The sequence below is a fragment of the Thunnus thynnus genome, chromosome 5 (genome assembly GCF_963924715.1).
Source record: "Thunnus thynnus chromosome 5, fThuThy2.1, whole genome shotgun sequence".
Taxonomy (NCBI): domain Eukaryota; kingdom Metazoa; phylum Chordata; class Actinopteri; order Scombriformes; family Scombridae; genus Thunnus; species Thunnus thynnus.
The window spans coordinates 27,566,413-27,588,405 of NC_089521.1; the positions used below are offsets into that span (position 1 = coordinate 27,566,413).

General features: G+C 42.1%; 1 protein-coding gene across 1 annotated transcript; it reads right to left on the reverse strand.

Annotated features, from left to right (window-relative positions):
• Positions 1–512: 512 nt before the first annotated feature.
• hsd17b12a (hydroxysteroid (17-beta) dehydrogenase 12a) lies at positions 513–21,820 on the reverse strand. The gene is made up of 11 exons (XM_067590482.1): positions 21,484–21,820; positions 9,464–9,510; positions 8,431–8,506; positions 6,490–6,597; positions 5,347–5,411; positions 5,067–5,111; positions 4,530–4,564; positions 3,594–3,675; positions 3,345–3,410; positions 2,360–2,509; positions 513–1,925 (listed from the first exon to the last, which is right to left on the reverse strand). The coding sequence occupies exons 1-11, from the start codon at positions 21,659–21,661 to the stop codon at positions 1,785–1,787; spliced, it is 993 nt and encodes a 330-aa protein (XP_067446583.1). The 5' UTR covers positions 21,662–21,820; the 3' UTR covers positions 513–1,784.
• Between the last annotated feature and the right edge of the window lie 173 nt (positions 21,821–21,993).

Sequence of the window (21,993 nt, forward strand, 5' to 3'; positions counted from 1 at the left end):
CTGAGTACTTCTTCCACCACTGATTGTGTGCTACTTTACACTTCACTACATTTCAGAGGAAAATATGCTTTTTACTCCACTACATTAACATGTCAGCTACAGTTATTGGTTACGTAACATATGATCAGTTTATTAAATATGAGACATTATGATTAATCTATCCAACAGTGTATAAAGTACTTCAAATTAGCTCCACCATGACTAACTACAACTTTAAAAAGATGTTTACACATCAATAAAAAATAAATACTATAATATATACAGTAATTCTGCATGGTGAATACTTCAATTTGTGATACTTCAAGTATATTTTGCTGCTAATAATTACATACTTTTACTTAAGTACATTTCTGCAAGGAGGGCTTTTACTTAGGCTACAGTGTTATTACATTTTTTTATTTATTTGAAGAATATGACAACTTCAGCCAATACAATATAAAATTCAGAAAATGTCAAAAGCTGTTATTTTATTTAGTTAATAGAAAAAAAAGGATACACAATAAACACAATACTGTGCTGTACGCCAGAGCTTTTATTAACAAACAGTAGAAAATATAGTTGCCATCAGCAGTACAAACGTAAACAGTGTATCTTACATGTAGAAATTCAAATGTAGAAATTCAAATTTTAATTTCCAAGCATATTAAAAAACTCTTCGCAAAAGCAAAAGCATTCACAAGGCCGCTTAGTTGAGGCACAGGTCAGACCCAAGTCATACGGGGTATCGATTGTGTGTCAACTGTGCGGTGTGCGTGTGTGTGTTACAGCAAACATTAGGTGGTACTGCAACTGCATGTGTATCAGTTTGTGAGCTGCTGATGGAAAACCTTAAACTTTTTGCACAACAAACTGGGAATATTCTCTATCGCTCTGAAATCCTTTCAAAACACACTGGATAAAAAGTTACAGTAGTTTTCCTTTATGTATGAAAGGTTTATATTTTGATTAAAGGAAGCAGAAAATGTGCAGTTCACACGGACGTAGCACCAGTTGAATTATATCTTTTGTACCACTGAATACCCGCTCATTAAATCTGACCAATCCAGCGTTAATGTCAGTAGAAAGGCACTTGTGTTTAATGTGACAATGAATGATGACTATGAAAAAAACTTTGGTTTAGAACAAGTGATACATCGGTGCAACAACATCCCACCACAAAGTATCATTCTATATACTGTAAACACGCATTATCAAAAAAAAAAAAAAAAGGAAGAAAGAGCCAACGCATGATGCTAACAGTTCAGTGATGCAGGTGAACTGATGTGAGAGAAAGGAAAAGTTGCCATCTTTAAATGGCTCATTGATCTGTAAACAAGACTAGGTTTAAGGCTGGTCTTAAAGGTCTGAGTTTGGCTCGTATGCTCATACAAATATAAAATAAATAATCATACACATATATTTATATATAAAAAAGGATGCCCACCACCATTTTCCACTGCTTACAACAGCAGGGTTAACAAATCACTATTTTTTGGTCGTAATAATTTCCACCATCAGTGTCAGTGACAAATAATATTACTGTCCTTTGCTGAGAGCAGCATCTGTTTTCAGCTCTGGCCTTTCTTGGTTATTTTGCTTCAGATAAAATCACATCAGTGTGGAAGTTGCTGTTTTTACACAAAGTCATACACATGTGGTCATTTTACTGGAGGCACAGAGGTGAATTCTCAGGCAACCCTGGAGAATCAATCACACAGATACAAACACAATCCCCTCTTTCCTTCCTTAAATACTGCACCAGGCCAGAACAGAATGGCTGCCTGCAGAAATCGTCCGCTGTCTTCTTATTCGCTCTTCAAACTCGCTCCGTTCTTCTGCTCCCGCAGCTTCCTCCTGTGCAGGTATCCGGTACGCTGCAGACGGTTCATTCTGGCTCCCAGGAAGATGACGATACTGCTCGGCACCAGCTTCGTGGTCACCCAACCCTACGAGGGAAAAAACACAAATAATGCAAACACATACGTTAATATCAGTTTACGATTATTCTTGAAAGGACAACAAAAGTAAATGATTTGGCAAAAAACACTTTTCCCCCAAGACAGGTTTAATGTCAATTATACTCATTTGTAGCCCTTCAAATATTGTTTAAGCAGAAAAAGTGAAACTCATACAACAAGTTTTCACAGATTTATCGATTAAGACACAATACAACCTGAATATATCCTGGATTTGGATTGCAAATTAATATACATTTCATTAAAAAGTCTTCTCAAAAATCCTTAAGTGGCATTAAAATCAACTACAGATTCAGATAGTCCAGCTTTAAATCTGACTTTCCGAGACCGAGACCAGTACTCAAGGTTGCATAATGTAAATCTTAACAGATTCTTTAGGTTTTCTTGAGGTTTCCAGTTCTTACCATGACAGCGTGGGGAAAGTAGCCGTTGGTCTGGCTCTGCAGACCCACAGTGCTCAGTTCAGCTGCAACGTAGCGCTCTGGGGTGGGCTTGTCCAGGGTGGGCTTCTTGATACGAGTCATCTTAGTGACCACGAAGAAGGGCAGCACACTCTACAGGAAGACAAAAAATAAAACAGATAAGATTGACTTAAAAAAAAGAATATACAGCATTTATGCTTTCTGGTCCAGCCTGAAGGTTTCAACAACTTTTGATTAAAACAAAGTCTTGTTCTGCCTCAGGTCAGCATAAAAAGTTTCCTGTCTCTTTATTTAAATGAATAGTACAAATTTGAGTCCATTGAAGTGACAAGTGATGTGTCCTCACTCCTGTTAAACTGGCTAAAGCACAACGAGATGCACTTGAACTTAATATACATAAAATCTCTTCTTTATGTGGTCTGATGACCGAAGCTCATGAGGTGAAAATACAGATAAGGTTTGCTGAGGTGAAACTGCTGTTTACAATCCAACCACAAGGTGGCGCATGAGTGAACACTAGTGAGGCTGCTAAAAACAGAGCAAACAAACCCTTATGAGGAACAACATATTTAAGAAAAGGCTTAAAATTGCATATCAGCGGCATTATTCATGAATATGTATTAATGTCACTGCTGCTTTTCAGGCAGTTGGATATTTGTAACTTATTTTGAGTCAAACTTTTGAGAGAGAGGTGAATCAGGAAGCATCAGAGACAGACCTCATATCTTTTGGCTACAGCAAAAGTTTTTTGAAGACTAGCAAAATGTAATAAAACTACACATTAACTATCTTACGAATGATGGAGTGGGAATGCTGCTGTACACCATTTAGGTATTTTACCTTTAAGAAGTTGCTATGTATAATATTTTCCAAAGATTTCAAAACATTTTTTTCCATCATCAGATTGATTAGGACAACTTCGTAAAGTAAAATTAAGACCAAAAAAGACTGTCAGACCCAGACTCACCTGGACAATGATGCCCTGACGCCTGTACTCCTCCTGAAGACCACGAGAGAAGAAATCCACAAAAGCCTGCACAGAGAACGATAAAAGACGGTCAAATTTAACATCTGTTGTCATCACTTCCAAGCGGGTGGAAATAGGGTGAGCTGTCTTGATGAAACAAGCAAATACTGACCAATACTCTAAGACAGTTCAGTCTCTAAAAAGAATTGTTGCTCGTTTATAACAGACAAGTGCAGATGTCGCGCATACCTTTGTGGCAGAGTAGACCGTGAGCAGAGGGACGGGGTACATGCCGCTGGCAGAGGAGATGTTGAGGATGACACCTTTGGACCTGAGAGAAAAACACAGCGAGGTAGATTTAGCGAGAAGAACTTTGATCTGTGAGAACATTCAGAGATGCAACAGTCAAATTCAAGAGTTTTCAATGAATTAATTATATTTGGTGACTTTTGGTAATGTGGCGTTGATCAAAAAGAGAGGAATCATTCTTCACTTGGAATTTAAAATTAAGAAAGTCTGGTGAAATCCCTCCTTTCAATGCTGCTGCTTTAAACACCACAATCTACACCAGAGGACTTTCCTCAAGATGTGTTGAGCTGATCCCAGGACAGTGCAATAAATTCCTTATTTTTTGTTCAAATCCACAAACTTTCAATGATTTTCCAGGTCTGTGGGAACCCTGTGTCTATTATACACATCCAGCACATAAAGTAACGTTCCAAACACACACACACATACACACACTAAAACAGTGTGGTAGTGTGCGTTGCCATGGCAGCCTGTTGCTGCAGTGATGTAGTGGAGCGACGCTCCAGCCTCACACGGCACCAAATGTGCCTGCGCTGCTATTGGCCAGCAGGAGTCACATGGGAACAGAGCAGCCAATCGGGTGGGAAGAGCACTTTATGTGAATTGAAAGCTTGTCAGCATTGCGAACAAAGGAGGAGAGGGAAAGAGATGCAGTGATGGAAAGGGGCTTGGTGAGGATTTTCTTGCCCCCCTCCCAGATAAAAAGAGTCACCTTTATAAAGTGTAATCCCACAAAAACTGTTCTTGGAAAGCAAAAGACTCTCCGGTTTAATTTTGGTTTTCTTTGCACAGCTCTGTGCCACAATCCCTCATTCACAACACTGATATTTGACTGCAGTCATGTCGCAAAACATGGAAGCCCATCATTTAACTCACCTCGCAGCCATCCTGGGCAGCACCAGACGGGTCATCTAGAACAACAACAACAACAAAACATAAGCTCAGTGAACATCAACTGTCACGTAAAAACTGACAAAACTCATGAAGGAAAACAAGGGGACTTTATAAAGAAGGGAGAGGAAAAAAAAAAAGACTAAAAGTAGGAGAGAGTGAGAGAGACAGGCAGAGACCGAGAGAGAGAGAAAGAGAGAGAGTTGCGTGGGTGGTGAGTACAGACAGCGTTGGTGTAGTCCACCGTTGCTTTGGGAACAACTGAGACACTGCAGGTACCGTGGTAGAAACAGCAGAAGAGGAGAAAGAAGAGGAGGAGAAGAACAAAAAGGGGGAACAGTGAGAAGAAGAGTGATACCCATGGATCAACTTTAAAAAAAAAAAAAAAAAAAAAAAAGACACGTGGGCTTGATTTAGAGTAAATATGTACTTTGCAAATCACTGGGCTCAATGCATTTTGGAACATTTCCTCCCTGAGGAGCAAAAAATGTGCAGAGTTGTTGAAAACGGAGACAAACTTACCTGGCACACTGAGGTCATGTTGACGTTGATCATGTTTGTTATGAACTAGAACACAGAAAAAGCACCAGTCAGTTCATGCATTAAGATTATGTGTTCACACATATCATCCAAGATAAAATATGGAAGCAGATGATTGGTAGAGTAGATCCAATAAAAGACAAATCATAACTAAACTATGGAGCATGAAATGAAGAAAAGTTAGGTTAGTTAGAAACACAGTTATCTCTTATACTCTTTCAGTCACTTCTGTGTGTGTTTCCAACAAGAAAAACAAACTCACATTGTCCAGATCAGGAATATGGAGGTAGTACTCAGGGTAGGGGTAGGACACACCAACATTGTTGACTGTTGAAGACAAAAAAAAAGAAATTATTTTACTATTTTAGAAAAGCACTGTTGAATAATCTGGTGTGGGGAGAAATTAAACTAGTTTAAAATTTCTACCACAAGGTGGCAGCAAAAGTAAACAAGATAGAAGCAGGCATTTCACTCTACACTAGACACAGCCACACCTTGCAACCAGTAGAGTACAATCGGTATCATAAAAAAAGGACAAAGAGTTCCTTAAATGTTCAACTAGAAAGTACAGCGTGAACTTCAGTGTGTAAACATGTGCTATTACACCAACAGCAGGAATTTTTGTGTAACTTTAAACTCATGTCGTGACTCAGGCGCAGACATCAAAATAATCTTTTTAGAAAAGTCTCTGAAGCTCAAACTCAAGACAGACTGTTGAAAAAGGATGCACGCCAAGATAGAAAACAATATCCCACACACACACACACACACACACACACACACACACACACACACACACACAAGAGAGTATTAATCAATTGTGCTTTAGCTGTGCACCTCATCCACTACAATGCCATGATAATTCAACCAGACTTTAAATATTACTCACAATAAGTGCACATAGCCGACTTTGTCTAACAGAGAAATGACAAAAAGGTCAATTAAAAGTATCTGAATGCTGTTCAGAGAGAATCAGGAGATCACGCCACCTTACATTTGTATAATAAGTGTTGTATGATTAAGCCAACACATGGCACTGTACACACAGAGTAATCTGAGAAGGGAAGTCTGCCAACAGTGACACAAAGACCGAACTGTCTGCGAAAGGCTTTGTACACTACAACACCCTTCAACTTACTGTCACAATGTATCTCTATCTAGTGTCCGAATACACATTGCAAGTGACTGTGAAATGTTTATTGTCAAGTGATTTACAGTTTGTCTTGCACTGTCGTTTTACAACAGGTCATTACAGTAGGTTTACTGCACTGAACACAAGACAAAAACCAACATCGCTTTCAAATATGTCAACATGCAAAAAGGTGTAAGTCATCACCGGACAGAAAAACAAAAAGAGATGAATGTACACTGTCCTGCCAGAGAAGTTTAGGAAAGCAGCTCTTACCAAGAACGCCGATCTCAAGACCAGTCAGCCCCGCCTCGATCTTGGGGTAGATGTCTGTCTTGCCAAAGTCAACTGCGATGGTCCTGGTTTCCACTTTATACTGCTCCTCTGTGAAGGGAGAAAGAAATAAAGTGTCCATTAACCACATTATTGTAGAAATGAAAGTTACATTGCACAGTTGGTGTGAAAACAAGATCAAAGCTCAGGAGGACGCACGTTTAAGGTCATGCATCTTAGTGAGCGGTCATGCCTTCGCGCCACACACTCATACCATGCATTCATGTGTCACAAGTCAGTCAGTACATTGTGCAAAAGCTCATTACATTGCCCAACAGCAGAGCAACCCCCCCCCCGTTTCAAAACTGTGGATCTGTTGAAATGAATGGAGCATGAAACCAGTCGGTGTCAGACTCGAACTGAAGAGGGCACTGCGTACCAACAAACCAGCCGAGCAACCTGCTCCCCCTCCCTCCCTCCTTCCGCTCCCTCGTCATGTTTGACGCGCCTGCTGCAATTAGAATTTATTGTCCAAAGACTCGTTTAGCTGATAGGTGGCAGGGGGAGTTATAAGAGGAAAATTCCTGGGATGTGCCTCGGCAAAGACCAGTACTATGTCAGTGTGTGTGTTCAGTCAGAGTTGAGACTATCCAAGATAAAAAAAAAAAAAAAAAAGGGGGGAACCTGAGAGGGAAGTGAGGAGGGGGGGTGAGTGAAATTTAAAAAAAAAAAAAAAAAAAAAAAAAAAAAAGGAGTTATGAGTTGGAGCCTCCTTGTAGTCTATATCCAGTTCATGAGATTATTTTTAGTCATCACAACCACTGTGAGTCAATGTGGCCACTGTGGTGGCAAAGGAAGCAAAAATATTACGGCTGAGGTTGCCAAATTGGAGGAGTAATTTGGGGTTGCCAGGTAGGTACGATCAAGAGTCAAATGAGGTGGTTGCATAAGAGAGAAGAGAAACATTTGCGACAATTAAATTATAGGTAGGACAGGGTAGGCTGCCCGGTTACATGCTAAGATGGGCGGTTTTTGTCAGACTAATCGTGAGGGAGGAGTGCCAGAGTTTGGCACGGCGCACCCTGCTCGTGACTACCCATCAGCCCCCTCTGTGGACTTGAAGCACGACAGGGGAAATTGCGCTGTGGGAGACGTCAGAGACAGATGGAAAGAGAGCGAGTCGGGGAGAGGGCACTATTTGAACAGGGGGGGCCACTCACCATTCACTCCCTGTTAAAATCTGGAGAAAAGCCAGTAAGGAGGAGGAAAAAAAAAAGTTTTTCCCTTTCATACGGACGCTCAAGTACTGATTGTTTTTTGCGTTTTGGAGGACCTGAATAAAGAAGACTGGTCTGTTTCTAGGAAATATTTTAAAAAGGAACAGGTTGGTGCACAAGTTTCTTAACCAGACCTGATATTTAATCAGTCTTCATACTGACAGTGAGGAAGTCAAAACACAGCCTGCTTTGTTGGCTACATGTTTTCAATTCACCCACAGAATAAAAAGGCATGACTTAACAGGATGCAAAAGAGTGTGAAATTGGATTTAGAGGATGAATCGAAGTGGTTAAACTACTCACAAAATGACCAGTTCAATAAAACAAATATACTATGCTTCATAAAAAGGGGAACTTAGTAGATTTAGCCCTTTGTTTTAAAACTCCGTACAGTCTGAAGCATAAGTATATTATAGATGCTAAGATTTATTATCTCAGTCTTTTCTATTTTGATTATATTCCAACTCTTCGTGTGGAGGATATGCCCTCTTATCAAGGCCTGGGAAACCCTGTAGCCGGTGGGGTGGGAGGTTGCACGTCACTGCCTGGCCATATACACATCCTCATCAGCCCACTCACTGTGCTCTCAACCCCGAGCAGGTTTCCATGATGTTGCGGAGACACACACACATACACTTTTTTTTTTTTTTTTTTTACACACACTTACCAAGTGACCTGGCCACGTCATCCAGCTTGTCCTGGGAGCGACTGATCAACATCATGGCAAATCCTCGGCGAGCAAGCTACGAAGGAAACACCTGTTTAGTGACACTTTCAAGCATTATCCTTGTATGTTTAATATATTGAGTGTAATGTCACACTACTGGAGGACAGATAGCAAGATGTAACATTTTTTAACTCCAGTTTTTAGAAATCCCATGATATATAATAAGAAAAGGTCTAGATCAGACATTTGGGAAAGCAAAAGGTGACACATCATCCGAAATGTTGCTTGATTACTCATCTTTTATCTGCATGTGTAAACATTTGCTTGCTCACTTGGTTGCAAACAGTAACAACAGAAAAAAACTATTGAAGACTTTAATTATAATTGGGGTCCCCAAATCACATTTCCTTCGGTTTCACTCCCAGTCTGACCAGCTACTTGTTGTTTCTACTGGATGCACATGAGGTTCTTCCAGGTTGATCTCTGGGTTGCTGGGCACAGTGAGCAAATTTGCTTGTGCATCTCAAACTCTTCCAAGTGATGAGCTTTAGAGCCAAGAGTTGGATTCATCACGTTTCAAGTGAAAGCAGCGTTAGACTAGTGTGTTTCTTTATAAAAATTAACCAGCTTAAAGCCCCTGCAGAGCATAATACGCTGGGTAAAATGGTGGCTTACACTAGCGTGACAAGTGACTAGCCCCACTGTAGCACCAACAGCAACAGTATGAGTCAAAGGGCCTACATGACTATATTATACAGTCAGCACGCCCACACTAGTACGGGCCGTACATGTGGCGGGGTAGCCCCCTATTCAACGTGTGCTTGTTACCTCCGTATGAGCTCTTATTGGCGAGGCTGTGTTGAAGTGTGTGCATATGTGTGTGTGTGTGTGTGTGAGGACTCTCTTCCACGTTAATAGGCCTGTAAGAGTTCTCCCCTACTGTGGCCTATAAGTGAACACAGTGTGTGTGTATGCATGAGTCACAGCTTTTCTGTAAAAGAAATGAAATAAATAAGGATCCAGGAGAACTCACCTCCTCCGCATAGGATTTCCCGATTCCATCCGTGGCTCCCGTCACAACTGGAGAGAGACAGAAAGAAGAAAAAAAGAGGTCAGTATGGGTTTTCTAAACAACGTTCTCACACTATGTGGCAGGGCAAAGGTCAAGTCAACTTCTGTTTAACTAATTCAGTGACTGGATGTTCTTTAAAAGTACCCAAATGGTAAAAATAATGAAAACGGCTCATATTTCTTCAAAGAATGATCCGTCAGAGAAGCAGTGTCACTTTGTATTTCGAATTCCAGGTAAACTAATCCTGCAAAACGGCCTCCAATTCTCATTACATCAAGAACACCAGTACTTTACCAGCAAGTTATGGTTGGCTGACTCATTATTCTGGCACATCTACTATGCTTTCTATAATGTTTCTGTTACCTCTACATCTTGTGACAAGTCACAAACACACACACAAATCTGATCCTCTTTGTCCCGAGGCCTACGACACACCCTCGCATCAGGTTCGACCGCTTCTTCTCATATGTAATCATAACGGCTCAGAGCCCCAACATGGAGTTAAGCCGCGGGCCCTCTTTACGGGTGACATACGGGACATTCATATGAAGGCTGTAACGTTGAGAAATTCCATTGTTGGACACACCCGACAACACTATTCACCTGCCTCTCTCTCTCTAAGCTCAACGATGATGACCTTTTCATCAGTCTAATAACATTTCTTTTGGGATGAGATGCTTACAGGGTGTCCATTCCCCCCAAAAAAGTACACACACAAGGAAGCGTGCAGTTTGATTTTGGAACAGAGATACATATTATACAAGCCAAGATGGTATAGATAGAAGTCGAACATTGATAGGTAGATGAATAGGTTCGTGAAGCTTAAGCTAGAACAAAGACAGAGGGAACAGAGATTGTATAGAGGCAGAGATAAGATGGTATAGATTAAAAGCAGAACAAATATGGAAGACAGTATAGGATTCACAAAGCTCTCAACACCCACTGATACCTGACGGGGAACAGCTACTCTCATGTAAAACAATAGGATTTTCCAGATCACTTTCAGGGTTTTTATGCACATGAACGCAGCTTTGAATAACTTATCAATTTATTATACTGACAAATCTGACCGGAAAGATTAATTCAAGTGCATGTGTAGTTTAGACAAAAGAGAGGAAGGTGTGTTGTGGCAAACCAGTGATATTTAAAAGAGTGGGGAGCAGAACACTTTGGTAAAAGCAGAGCAAAGATTTCAGGGAAGTGCACAAAAAAAAAAAAAAAAAAAGATGGTAAAGAGGCCAAAGCGTGAGGAAACCAAGATAGAGAAAAGAGCCGATGTTCCTCTTGTGTTCAGAGTTCTCCTCACCTTGTCAAGCAAGCAGGGCTATTTTTAAACCTTCACTGCCCATCAACCTCAGCCCCTGCTTGACTGACGGAGGATGGGGTGGGAGAAAGGAAGAACAAGGGAAACGGACACAAGAAACAAATGAGATTTAAAAAAAAAAAAAAAAAAAGGCTGGTGGTGAGGGGGATTGGGGGGTACTCACGAAAATACGTGCACACACATAGTTGTGCATCATCAATATATTATTAGCGAGGCTTGATGAAAGATTAATAGAGGTAGAGGACATTCTCTGGCAAAGAGCTGGAGAGTAGGAAAAGAGACAAGATGAGAGAGGGGATGCAGAGAGGAGGGAGTGATGACGAACATGGAGCAGGAGAAAGGAGGGTGAAGTGGGGTAGGGAGGGTGGGGGGAGCGGGAGAGGGAGAGGGGGGGGGGGGTGAGGAGGGATCCTAGGGGCGGCTAAAAATAGAACTGGAGCGAAGCAAGAGAACGAATGAGTGAAGGAGAAATAGACAGAATAGAGATGGCGGTGGAGGAGGGGAGGAGGACGAGGAGGGGTGGAGGAGGTGGGGGGGGGGGGGCAAGTGAGTGAATGAGAGAAGAGGAGTGCGAGCGAGAGAGAGTAGCACAAAATCAAAAGTGAAAAAGAGAGCAGAATCCCTGGTTATTTTTAAACCTCCCCCGTGTTAAGAATGAAACACTCCGTGGCTGAAAAGCCTCAATGGGCGCGGGCTGTACCAAATCGGGCGCTCGCTGCAGATGCAGGTGGGGGCAAACGGAGGCAGGGAGAGGCTACATTCGCTGCAGAGTAAAATGGCTGAGAGAGGGGGGTGGTGGGGGGAGACAACAACCATCTCGACATAAAAATTTGCTTTTTCTAATATAGTCTAACAAAATGAATCAAGGTTATTTGTTTTAGGAGCTACATGGTTCATATTTAAAACGCTAAATGCCAAGTATTAGAGATCATTACAGTGAAAGAGTCATTTTCAGCCTCTTTTTCAGATTGACTATCATGCATGTTTTATCTGATGAGCGTTGAAAGAGTATCATGAACACAAGGGACAGGAGAGGAGTAAAACTGTTCAGATCCTAAAAAAAATCAAGGTTGATGATTAACACCAAGACTGCCTTTTGTGAGAAATCTTGTACCAACAACTGAAGAAAAGCTCTGATTGATAAGCAACGCCTTCTATGATTCAATTAGGCCTACGATACCTTCGAAGAAATGACAGGACATGTCAAACAGGAGGAACAACAAAAAAAAAAAAAAACCCCAACAAAGAACAAGAGGAGCCTCAGTGCACCGACCACATTCCAGTCACACGGGACAATAAATATACCCCATGGAAAGGCAGCTGGGATGCATGGTGCTTGTCTGCATGACTAGGTTTCAGGTGCAGAGGGTTGCACCTGCGTGTAAAAATGTGTTATGCGCCAAAAAGCACGTACAGCATCACCCTTTGAACTTTGTACCTGAAAGGGGAGAACGTGTAAGAATGTATTATGCGCTTCGAACGCACGCACAGCATCTGCTTTTTTTGAACTTGAACCTGACAGTAAAGAACATACAGTACTTATCTACGTGTCAGATGGTGCATGTGTTCGGGTTATGCATGCCATGCTTTTTCAGAACACTGCAAAAAAAAAAAAAAAAGAAGCATCTGTACTATCTTGACTTTTACAGCTGTGAGTCTAATGTTTCCTTTAAAAAAAAAAAAAAAAAAAAAAAGGTAAATTTTATTAAAAAAGGGTGAGGAGCTTGATTGGCTTTCATCACTTAACTAATAAAATCTCTCCCATTAGTCAAGTCTGCAGCAAACCTCCACTTGGCAGTTTTACATCATTTGAAGTAGTGGAGATGCTGCTGTCAGCCAATCAGGGTCCAGTTTTGGCTATAAAGGAAGTCGTGGAGTTAATATCCTTTTAAATTAATAATATAATTAAAGTGCATTATTCTCCTGACTGACCTGCCAAAGTACATTTGAAATCTGAGTCATTTAAAAAACAGGTATAATATATTAGCAAAGGGATTTCCGGCTCTGCCTTCCTAACCTGACGTCTGCTTGTTTAATAGCAGCGTTAGTTTAACACAATACTGAACTAAATAACTTAAGCAGTGCAACAGCATTAAAGCAGAAGAACTAAGGTATACAAAGAGAGAAATTTGCAGAATAGAAGGATGAGTCAAAAGGCCAAATATGGTGGAGACGGTTTGCGACAGAATCCCTCCATCGACATTATAAAGAAAAGTGAGCATCTAGATTAAAGAAAGAGGAAAATAAACACGCAGCAGAGAGAATCAGAACTCAGAAACAATTTCTATCACCATTTAGAGAAAGCAGAAGGCTGTACTTTGAATTGTGATTTTCCACTTTGCATTTGGCTACCAACCCCCCCCCCCCTCCCTCCCCCAGGCCTGATGCCCCCACCTCCCCAACCCTTGTGCTGTACTTATGAATGACTACACTCCTCCCACCCATTATATAATAGTACCATTTTCTCAATAAACGTTGTCTGGGGAGTGAGTGAGAGTGAAGTGTGTGTGTGTGTGTGTGTGTTTATGTGTGGAACGAGAGGGGGGCTAGTACAGTGGGATGAGGACACAGAGTTCCTCTCGAGTCTTAAGACATTTCCTTTTTGCTTTTGAGTTGCCATCAGCCATCATTAGTGCAACAACTACAAGAACAAAGTAAATATTCTGGGAAATTCTAAACCAAGTAACCTATAATGAGGGAATTTATGGATGAACAAGCTGATGGGATGATTAAAAAAAACAAAACATTTTGTCAGCCACACCTGAAATACAACAAAAAAATTGATGCCAGGTGATTTGACTATAATTAGCGACCCCCTAAATGATAAGCCTTCACTGGACTCTGCAGACAGCAAAAAGAAAAGAGGAAATATAAGTCACCTATTCAATGAAGTACAAGTAGAACACAATGTCCAAAAATCCCTTTGTTCAGTTCAGTCACAAACACAAAGACAAACACACAAACATACACACACCAGTGCTCCCAGCAGGACTTAATTCCCATCACGTGAGCAACGCATTACATCTGTGACACACACAGATGTAATGTAACAAAAAGGGTCTACGCAAGCAAGCACGTGAGTGACAGCAACGCTACTGGCGCACAGAGAGGACGCACGCATGCTGACAACAAAGGGTGAATGTGTGTTGATGGGGCAACCACGTATGAGAGTGATGTATGCAGTAGAAAAAAAGAAAAAGAAAGAAAAAAAAAAAAAGGATGAGATCTGGATAGGCCAGTGAAGAGAAGTGTGAATCCATGAATGTATTCATGTGTGCTGGCAGAGAGGATGTGTGCACCACTGCCTCTCATTCATTCCCAGTAACATCACTCTGAACCCAGTTTCCCCCATTCCAACGCCTCTGACAAAACTGGTCCAGCATGCTGGCTCTGAAGCGCCCTGACGGGGGCGCGTTTGCACCGCAGCTCTGCTGTGCTTAGTGCTGCACATCACGTCCAGAGGTATTGACATCCCCCAGCCTTTTCTGTCTCCCTCCCTCCCTCCCTCCCTCCCTCCTCAGCAGTGGAGCAGCCCCTGCCGCTGCCTGCTCACTATTCCAAGGGTCTAAAAAAAGCAGCAGGAGGAGTAAAAATAGCAGCGCGCCTGCACTGCCTCGTCTGGGAGCTGCCTGCCTGCCTGCCTGCCTGCCTGCCTGCCGCAGCACCTGAATACCAACAAGATCCCCCACCACCATCACCACGACGACCAGGCTGCTGCTGCTGCTGCTGCTGCTGCTGCTGCTGCTGCTGCTGCTGCATCCTCAGCCCCGATGCCAGCATGAGCACTGCAGGCTGGGAAAAAACCCCCCACATAAGATCCGATGTGATGAGCAGAGAAAAAAAAGAAAGAACATGGTGGACGCAAAACCCCTATCTGCTGATACTTGTGAAGAATCTAGATGTAGATGAACATAGACTGCATGAGAAGGCACATATGTGTGTGTGTGTGAGGATGAGCAGCTCATATTAAAAAGACAAAAGAAATCCTCAAATCTGTGTGATTATGGAGACTTCCAGATTTTCATTTCACAATAAGCTGATCCAGTGTTTAGCTGTAGTGAAATCTGGCATGATCTTGACTATCAGTTACCCACAGGGTGAAGCTTTTTTTGGAAGATTCAACTTTCCTATGCAAAGAGAGCGAGACAGAACTAAAAATGAGCACCCCCCCCTAACCCCCCCACTTCAACCCTCCCCACCACCACCAAATCTCCAATTAAGATTCTCAGTGAGGAGAGACTGCGGTCCTTGTATGCCCCGCTCTCGTTACGTACCGTTATGTAATCTGTCGCACCCCAAACTCGCCTATCAACGAGCAGCCCCTCCTACCTCAGAGGGAGAAAAAAAAAAAAATGGAGGGAGGGATGCAGCATAAGATCCAAAGACAGTCCCCCTCCCCCATCCAAACACTGCCCCCCACCACCCCTCCACCCCTACATTCACCCACCTTCCACATTCAAACACACACGCTGCTTTAAATAGCAGGGGAGAAAAGTCACATGGGTAATATAAAAGTTGACAAAAATAAAGCTTGATCAGGCTGCTGGGGGGGGGGGGGGGCGGACGGGAGGGAGGGAGGGTGAGAGACAGAGAGAGTGAAAGAAAGAGAGAGAACATGTACTTCAGAGCTGCCCAAGATAGAACCAGCATCTATATTTGGGTACAGAGCAGAAAATAGTCCCGTCCTCCTCCCTCCTCCAGTCACATGCCTTGTTTAAAAATCGATAGTTTCCTCCACCACAACTACTTGGAGGTGATTTTTGAGCAAGAAACAAAAACTTCACTATTTGAATGTATGCTGTGTGGAGAACAGACTGTACTATACGAGCGAAGCCTATACAGCAGGCGATTTCACTTTATTAGTGCAGTCCTCTCTGTCTGGAGGAGTGTTAATCAGTGAAATCACCTGCTGGAGTCTTTGGTAGGTATGAAAACCTGCATACACTCAAGTGACACTAAGACTGAATAGCCCCATTGTTTCATTTACCTCCTTGTATTTGAGATACAAGACAAACTGGTTAAGATGATGATGTGGTGTTCCTCTATAAAAGTAGAGTAGAGTAGCTATTGAACTCAAAATCATGCGTTTAGCAGAAAGACGATACCCTGAAACATTTCTTACAAACAACTACACTGTTTCCTGCTCTCCAACAACACACACTTTCACCCTTTGAGGGTTTCTGCTTGATCAGCTTACAGCCAAATCACATCAAAAACTAAGACCAATCGGCAAAACAGAGTTTGACCAAGACTGACGAGATTAAAAAAAAACAAAACAACATTTTGTTCAATCCAATCAAAACCCAGATGCTTTTGTTTTTGGTCCTGTGCTACATAAATCCTCTGCTCACCAACTCTAACACACACCTTATGTTTGTCCAAAACACTTCTCAGGTAAAGTATGTTTTCATTTTGCACAGTTTGGTAATGACTCAAAGTATGACATGACTTCATACATTCTTCTACTCGGGTTTGTCTCGGAGAGACCAATGCCAAAAATTTCAAAATAAAATTTCAACAGATACTCATAACTGAACAAACATGTTGGACTGCAAGCACAGGAGAAGGTGTCACTTTAACGAGGCAATAAACCACCGATTCCAAATATGCTGGTGGTCCAGTATTGTGTGTTTAGAGACTGTGACTGAGCAGCGTCTTCATTATTGTACTTGATGCCCTTTCTTGATTCCTGGTTGTGTGCTAGAAAGTTAACTAAACTTGGATTAAGTTAAACTACATTTATCAGAATCAGAAACGAGTTTATTGCCAAGTAGGTTTGCACATACAAGGAATTTGCCTTGGTGTTGTGGTGCATAACAAAACTCAGGTGGTTATTATAAAAAAATTTTAGGGTTCTGGTGCTTCAACTAGGGATATTTTGCTGAAAATTGGCCATTTATACATTGCTCTAAGTTTACACTTGATATTAGATATATCAAGTGTATGATAAGATATTTCAGAACTCCTTTGTCAATGCGAGAGCTTCAAATGACTATTCAACTACTCATTTGTTTACAAAATGTTAAAAATAATGAGTCATCAACAACAAGTTACTAGATCCAGAAATTATGTTTCAATCTAGTCACGTGGTTTCACCAGTGGTCAGAAAACCCAATGCATTCATTTATAAAACTTATAAATTGACTTTTTTTGCTCATTGAGGAATAATATCAGTACTGGTCACTGTGGACAAAAAGCTTTGAATTGAGAATTTTCTACACAAAAAAACGAAGCTGCAAAAACAGCATTTCATTTCTGAGGAAACACAAACCTATTAGTACTGTAGCTATGAAGAGTGCTAGATATAGAGAAAGACACACACAGCTGGCTGGATAGGGAGTTGGGTGAGATGGAGTGAGGGGGAGGGAGGGAGGGAGGGGGGAGGGATTGAGAGGGGCTTGAAATGAGGGAGATGCAGAGGATTTTTTCTCTCCCTCTCTCTCTCTCTCTCTTTTTACCCAGCATCCCTGGCTCCAGCACGTGTCACAGAGCGTGTTCATCACATGAACGGCAGTGTTCTCTCACTCTGTCTCTCTCTCTCTCTCCGCCCACACACACACACACACACACAAAGCACTAGGGGGAAGCACATTCACAAGGATGAAGAAGTGGAGACCCTGCCTCAATTGAAACACACACACAAATAAATTTCATTCACATATGTACATTTTCTTTACCGTGAATGAAGCCTAATGCCTATTCATAAAAAACAGTGTAAATTAGTCTCCCATAATAATTAACACCACCCTGTAACTCTGCTTCGCCTGCAGCTTGTGTTGATAAACACACACACACACACACACCAAATGTTTATTCCTGCAGCCGAATGAAACTAAATTCTTGCGTAAGTGCTGACCCAAGTCTTTGTCACTCTAGTGCTGTACTGATGAATGGCTGCATCCTTCTTATATAATAGGACCATTTTCTCAATAAACTCTTAATGTCAAAAGGGAGGAGGAGGAGGGGGGGGGGGCAGTTCTAAGGCGCATGTCACATCACTATCTCCCCCACCCCTTCCCATCCCTCCACCCCCCCTCCCTTGCAAAAAGCTCCCTTTGGTCTAATTTACTTCCCTATAATGGAGTTTTACACACACGCAACAGAACAGACACTGGCTCCCTTATATAACATGGGATGCTGGGGGCTAAGAGTGGAGGAGGGAGCAGAGGAGTAAACGGAGAAGCGCATGAGATTGAAAAGCTGCTCCACTAGACATAAAAAGCATAAATAACCGAACACTGAATCATTTTAATTAAAATCTGCTAAAATATCATGAAATACTAGAGAGAACCTTTTTAGGAATGTTAACTGAAAGACTAAATATCTTGTGCAAAGATTACTGCTTTAAAAAAAATAGCAGGGATCTCCCCTTCTTCCACCTGCATTACAAGTGTTTGTCTTTTTTCCTCAAATCTGCTGAAAATTTGAAGACTGAAAAAAATGTATTGACAGAAAAAAAAGAAAAAATGTGTCGTGTCGTAGAGAACTGTGCTCAAGGTTTTTTTTTTAAAACCCGAGCTGCAGACAGGCACTAGGGCTGGCAGGAGGCTGAGTGTGTGTGTGTGGATGCTCAGTGCAGCAGAGAGGCCGGGGAAGCCGCCTTGACTCATGCTGCAATGCTCCTGTTCTACCACCAGGTGTCCCATGCACTAAGGGGAAGACCGGTCACTTGTAAAAAAAAAAAAAAAAAAAAAAGGAACTCCAGAGAAATTCCCTACTCCGCTCTGCATGTGAGAGCTGCTCAACACAGACACAAAGATGTGCAGTGATAGCATGGAAAACTACTCAAACCAAAGATTTTTCAAAAACTAACATAAAACATGAATTTATTTGCAAGAGGGAAAAAGAATTAACTCTTATCTGATCAAGTCTTAATGGTTCCAGGGCAAATTTGACCTCAACAACCTGCACACATTCTCTCAAACCTGTCTGACCAGGAAATACTAGTCGTCTCATGTGTTGCAACAGCAGCCATATGGGTAGCAAAAAGCACATGTCTGAAGGATGAGCTAAGGTATTAAAAAAAGGTGACGATGTGTTTTCTAGAACGCGTGTCAGTCGAGGAATTTTACTCTGGGTGACATAAAATTGCATTTTCACTTCATTTCTTGAGGGGATTTGGTGTCTTGTGGTTGTTTAACTAGCTGATTTGATCCTCTTACATCATCAACAAATGAAATCGGTAACTAGTGTCCAACTACAATGAATATTGAAATATATATTGAAATAATGTAAAAATGAAAGAATGTGGATTTACAACTACATCCCTACTCAGTCCACCAATCACATGAAGGAGCATTCTTAAAAAAAAAAAAAAAAAAAAAAAAAAAAGGCAAACGTCAAGAAATTTCAAGCTTAAAAAGATTGCCTATAAGCAAGACACTTAATATAGATATATTGAGGAGTCCAGGGTTTGTGCTGGCCTCTAACTTGAGATACTGTTTAAAGAATGGAGAAAGAAATGATTCAGAAGTGATTTGAGGGGAAGCAGCTTTACACTAACTCAATAGGACTTAACATTACTGTTGTGTTGCTTATTGTGCACTGAAATGAAAGAACAAATCCAAGCCTATTTAATGATTTAAAAGGATGTTAAACTTGTTGCAACAGGTGCTTCTGTCCTTTAATGGAAGGTGGAGACAGTGAGCCGCACCACTTGACGTAAATGCATGTGTGTAAAGTGAATCACACCACTTCATCACCTGGCCAAACCTGCACATCTGGTACAACCAGCTGAGGACGACACCCCCCCTCCCCCCTCCTCCCTCCTTATCCACTCCACCTGTGCATTTTCTGCCATGGCATCAACTGTCAACAGCTTTGATTGGAAGAGAGTTTCATAGACTTGTCAGACAAGTGGCTCTGTGGCAGCAACTGGTTTCAGGGAGTGGCATGCAAGTTCAAATCTTAGGGAACTATGTACATGAGAAAATGTGACTGCTGTGGAAAAGTTGGAAAATAGTTTGCATGAAACCTTATAATAAATTAAAATGAGAGTCCTACAGTCTCTAAAACACTGAGCACTGCTTATTTAGGGCATGTCCTCTTGACACAGTTCTACAGCATCACATGGACTACACTGGACCTATTACATTTGCTGCAATAGAAAACCTTTAAGAAAGCTTTACTGCAGCACAAAATAGTCTCTGCTACAGCACAAGCTCGAGGAATCATGTTTTTGGCGACTGAGAGTGCAGGAAGGAAACCTCTAAGCGCGAAGTTAGAGCTATATCTGACAAGATACTGGAGGTGATGGAGGTGGAGTGAAAGGGGGGGTGAGGGGGGCGGGAGGGGGGTAATCTCAATTTCTATATGACCAATGGATGACGAAGCGATGAACAAGCGCATGACTCATCGGTGTGCACCGGTATTCCTCCGCATATTCCAGCAGAATCACCAAAAAAAATGTACATTAGTCATTCCTAAAGGCATCCTACCTTTGCGTCATGCGTTTCATTCCCTCTTATGGCGCACAGGGCATCAATTAACCACCCCATTCATAAAAAAAAACGACGATTTGGAGGCAAAGTGCGTCACGGTGCAGAGATAAACATCTAGGTTTTTGTTTTTGTTTTTTTTTTGTTTTTTTTTTTAAAAAAAAAAAGGCAACAAGCAGCATTCAAATCAACCGGATCGCCTGGTTTTTGGATGTTAGAGAGAAGGGGATATTGTCAACCTATCCCGATGCGATAGGGAGCGCTCGGAAAATTGCGCAGCAAGAGGCTCCAGACGCAGCAGTCTTCTCCAAATAGGAGACTGGAGAAGTGGGTCAAGCCATGGCAGGGCGATTCCTATGAGACTAGTCTCTACAAAACCAAAATACACTTGGATTTGACTCCTAACTCACTCCTATTTGACCGAGCACGTTGAAAAAGTACATTATATAGTCAAACCCAAGAAATGACGTTTTAAAATCTTATCTAACAATATGTAGGGCACACGAAATAGGACAAGGTAATGTGACAAGACGGAATAACTAGAGAGGAAAGCGACGACAGAACCAAAAGCATGACAAGATGATCGCTTGAATGTATACATTTACAAAGTAGGGTGACATATAATTAACACAAGTGTCAAAATGTTAGAAAAAAAAACTGCTCTAATGTGACACATATTGAAAAGTCGAAAGCTGTGAAAATGATCTAGATGTAGGTCACGTTTTAATTGAGCATATGGGTTTGTCCTACATCATGCGGATGGGCTAATGTGGTTCAGTAGTGCGCTGGCTGAGAGCTCACCCACATAAAACAGCTCTCTGAAAAGTGCGCATAGCCTGCGCAATTTGGCTCCTGGCTCACCAATGTGGGGCATCCCCTTACCGCTCCAAATGTGGGTGAAAACGCTGATTGGAGCCCCTGGCAGCAGACGGTGCTGTGTTTGACGCGAGGAAAAAAAAAGCAATTGAGCTAATAAGGACCATTATCCTGCCAGTCAATCAGCTGCTTACCTGCGCTTGTTACGCAACACCAACTTCCCCTTGTATTAAGCCACAAAAAATAAAACGCACCAGAATGCAGCTCGTCTTTGTGCCAAAGTGAAGTTTGAGCTCAATAACCTCATTTTGGTGTTTGCACGTCGAGTCCACCTGCCTACTTCTGAGCTGCCCTCTTCGTGACCGTGATGTAGGTGGCGTGAAAATTGATGTGACCCAACTCACCTGCCCATTTGCCCAGCTTCGGGGAGAGAAGCTGCCCATTTCCCAAGACCCAGATCCTAAAGCCTGAGAGCAGCCTGTAGAGCAGCCACAGCGCCAGGGAGGCCACAGTGAACGCGCCGACCCAGAAGAGAGGCGTCTCGGCCCTGCGGAGCATCTCCTCAGCGTTCATCCAGTTCATGGCAGCGGCTCTCGGTGACTCGGCGTGTGTGAGAGAGTGTGTGTGTGGAGACCTCAATTTTAGGCAATGTGCTCTAATTTCCAAGCCACAACGTGAGAGAGAGTCCCTTTATAAGGAGGTTGTAGCATCACACACACTCCCCCAACTCCCCCAACACTTGTCTAGCCTGATTTAAAGCGCACCGCCCACCTCCTACTCTGCACCGCCCTCCTCTGCTCCTCACTGGCCGCGGTAGCTGCCTCTCGGCTGATCCACTCCGTCGGTTGGTGCATTTGCATGTCAATCAGACCTAGAGTTTCCCCCATTCATTCGATTTTCTGTATGAAGCAGGG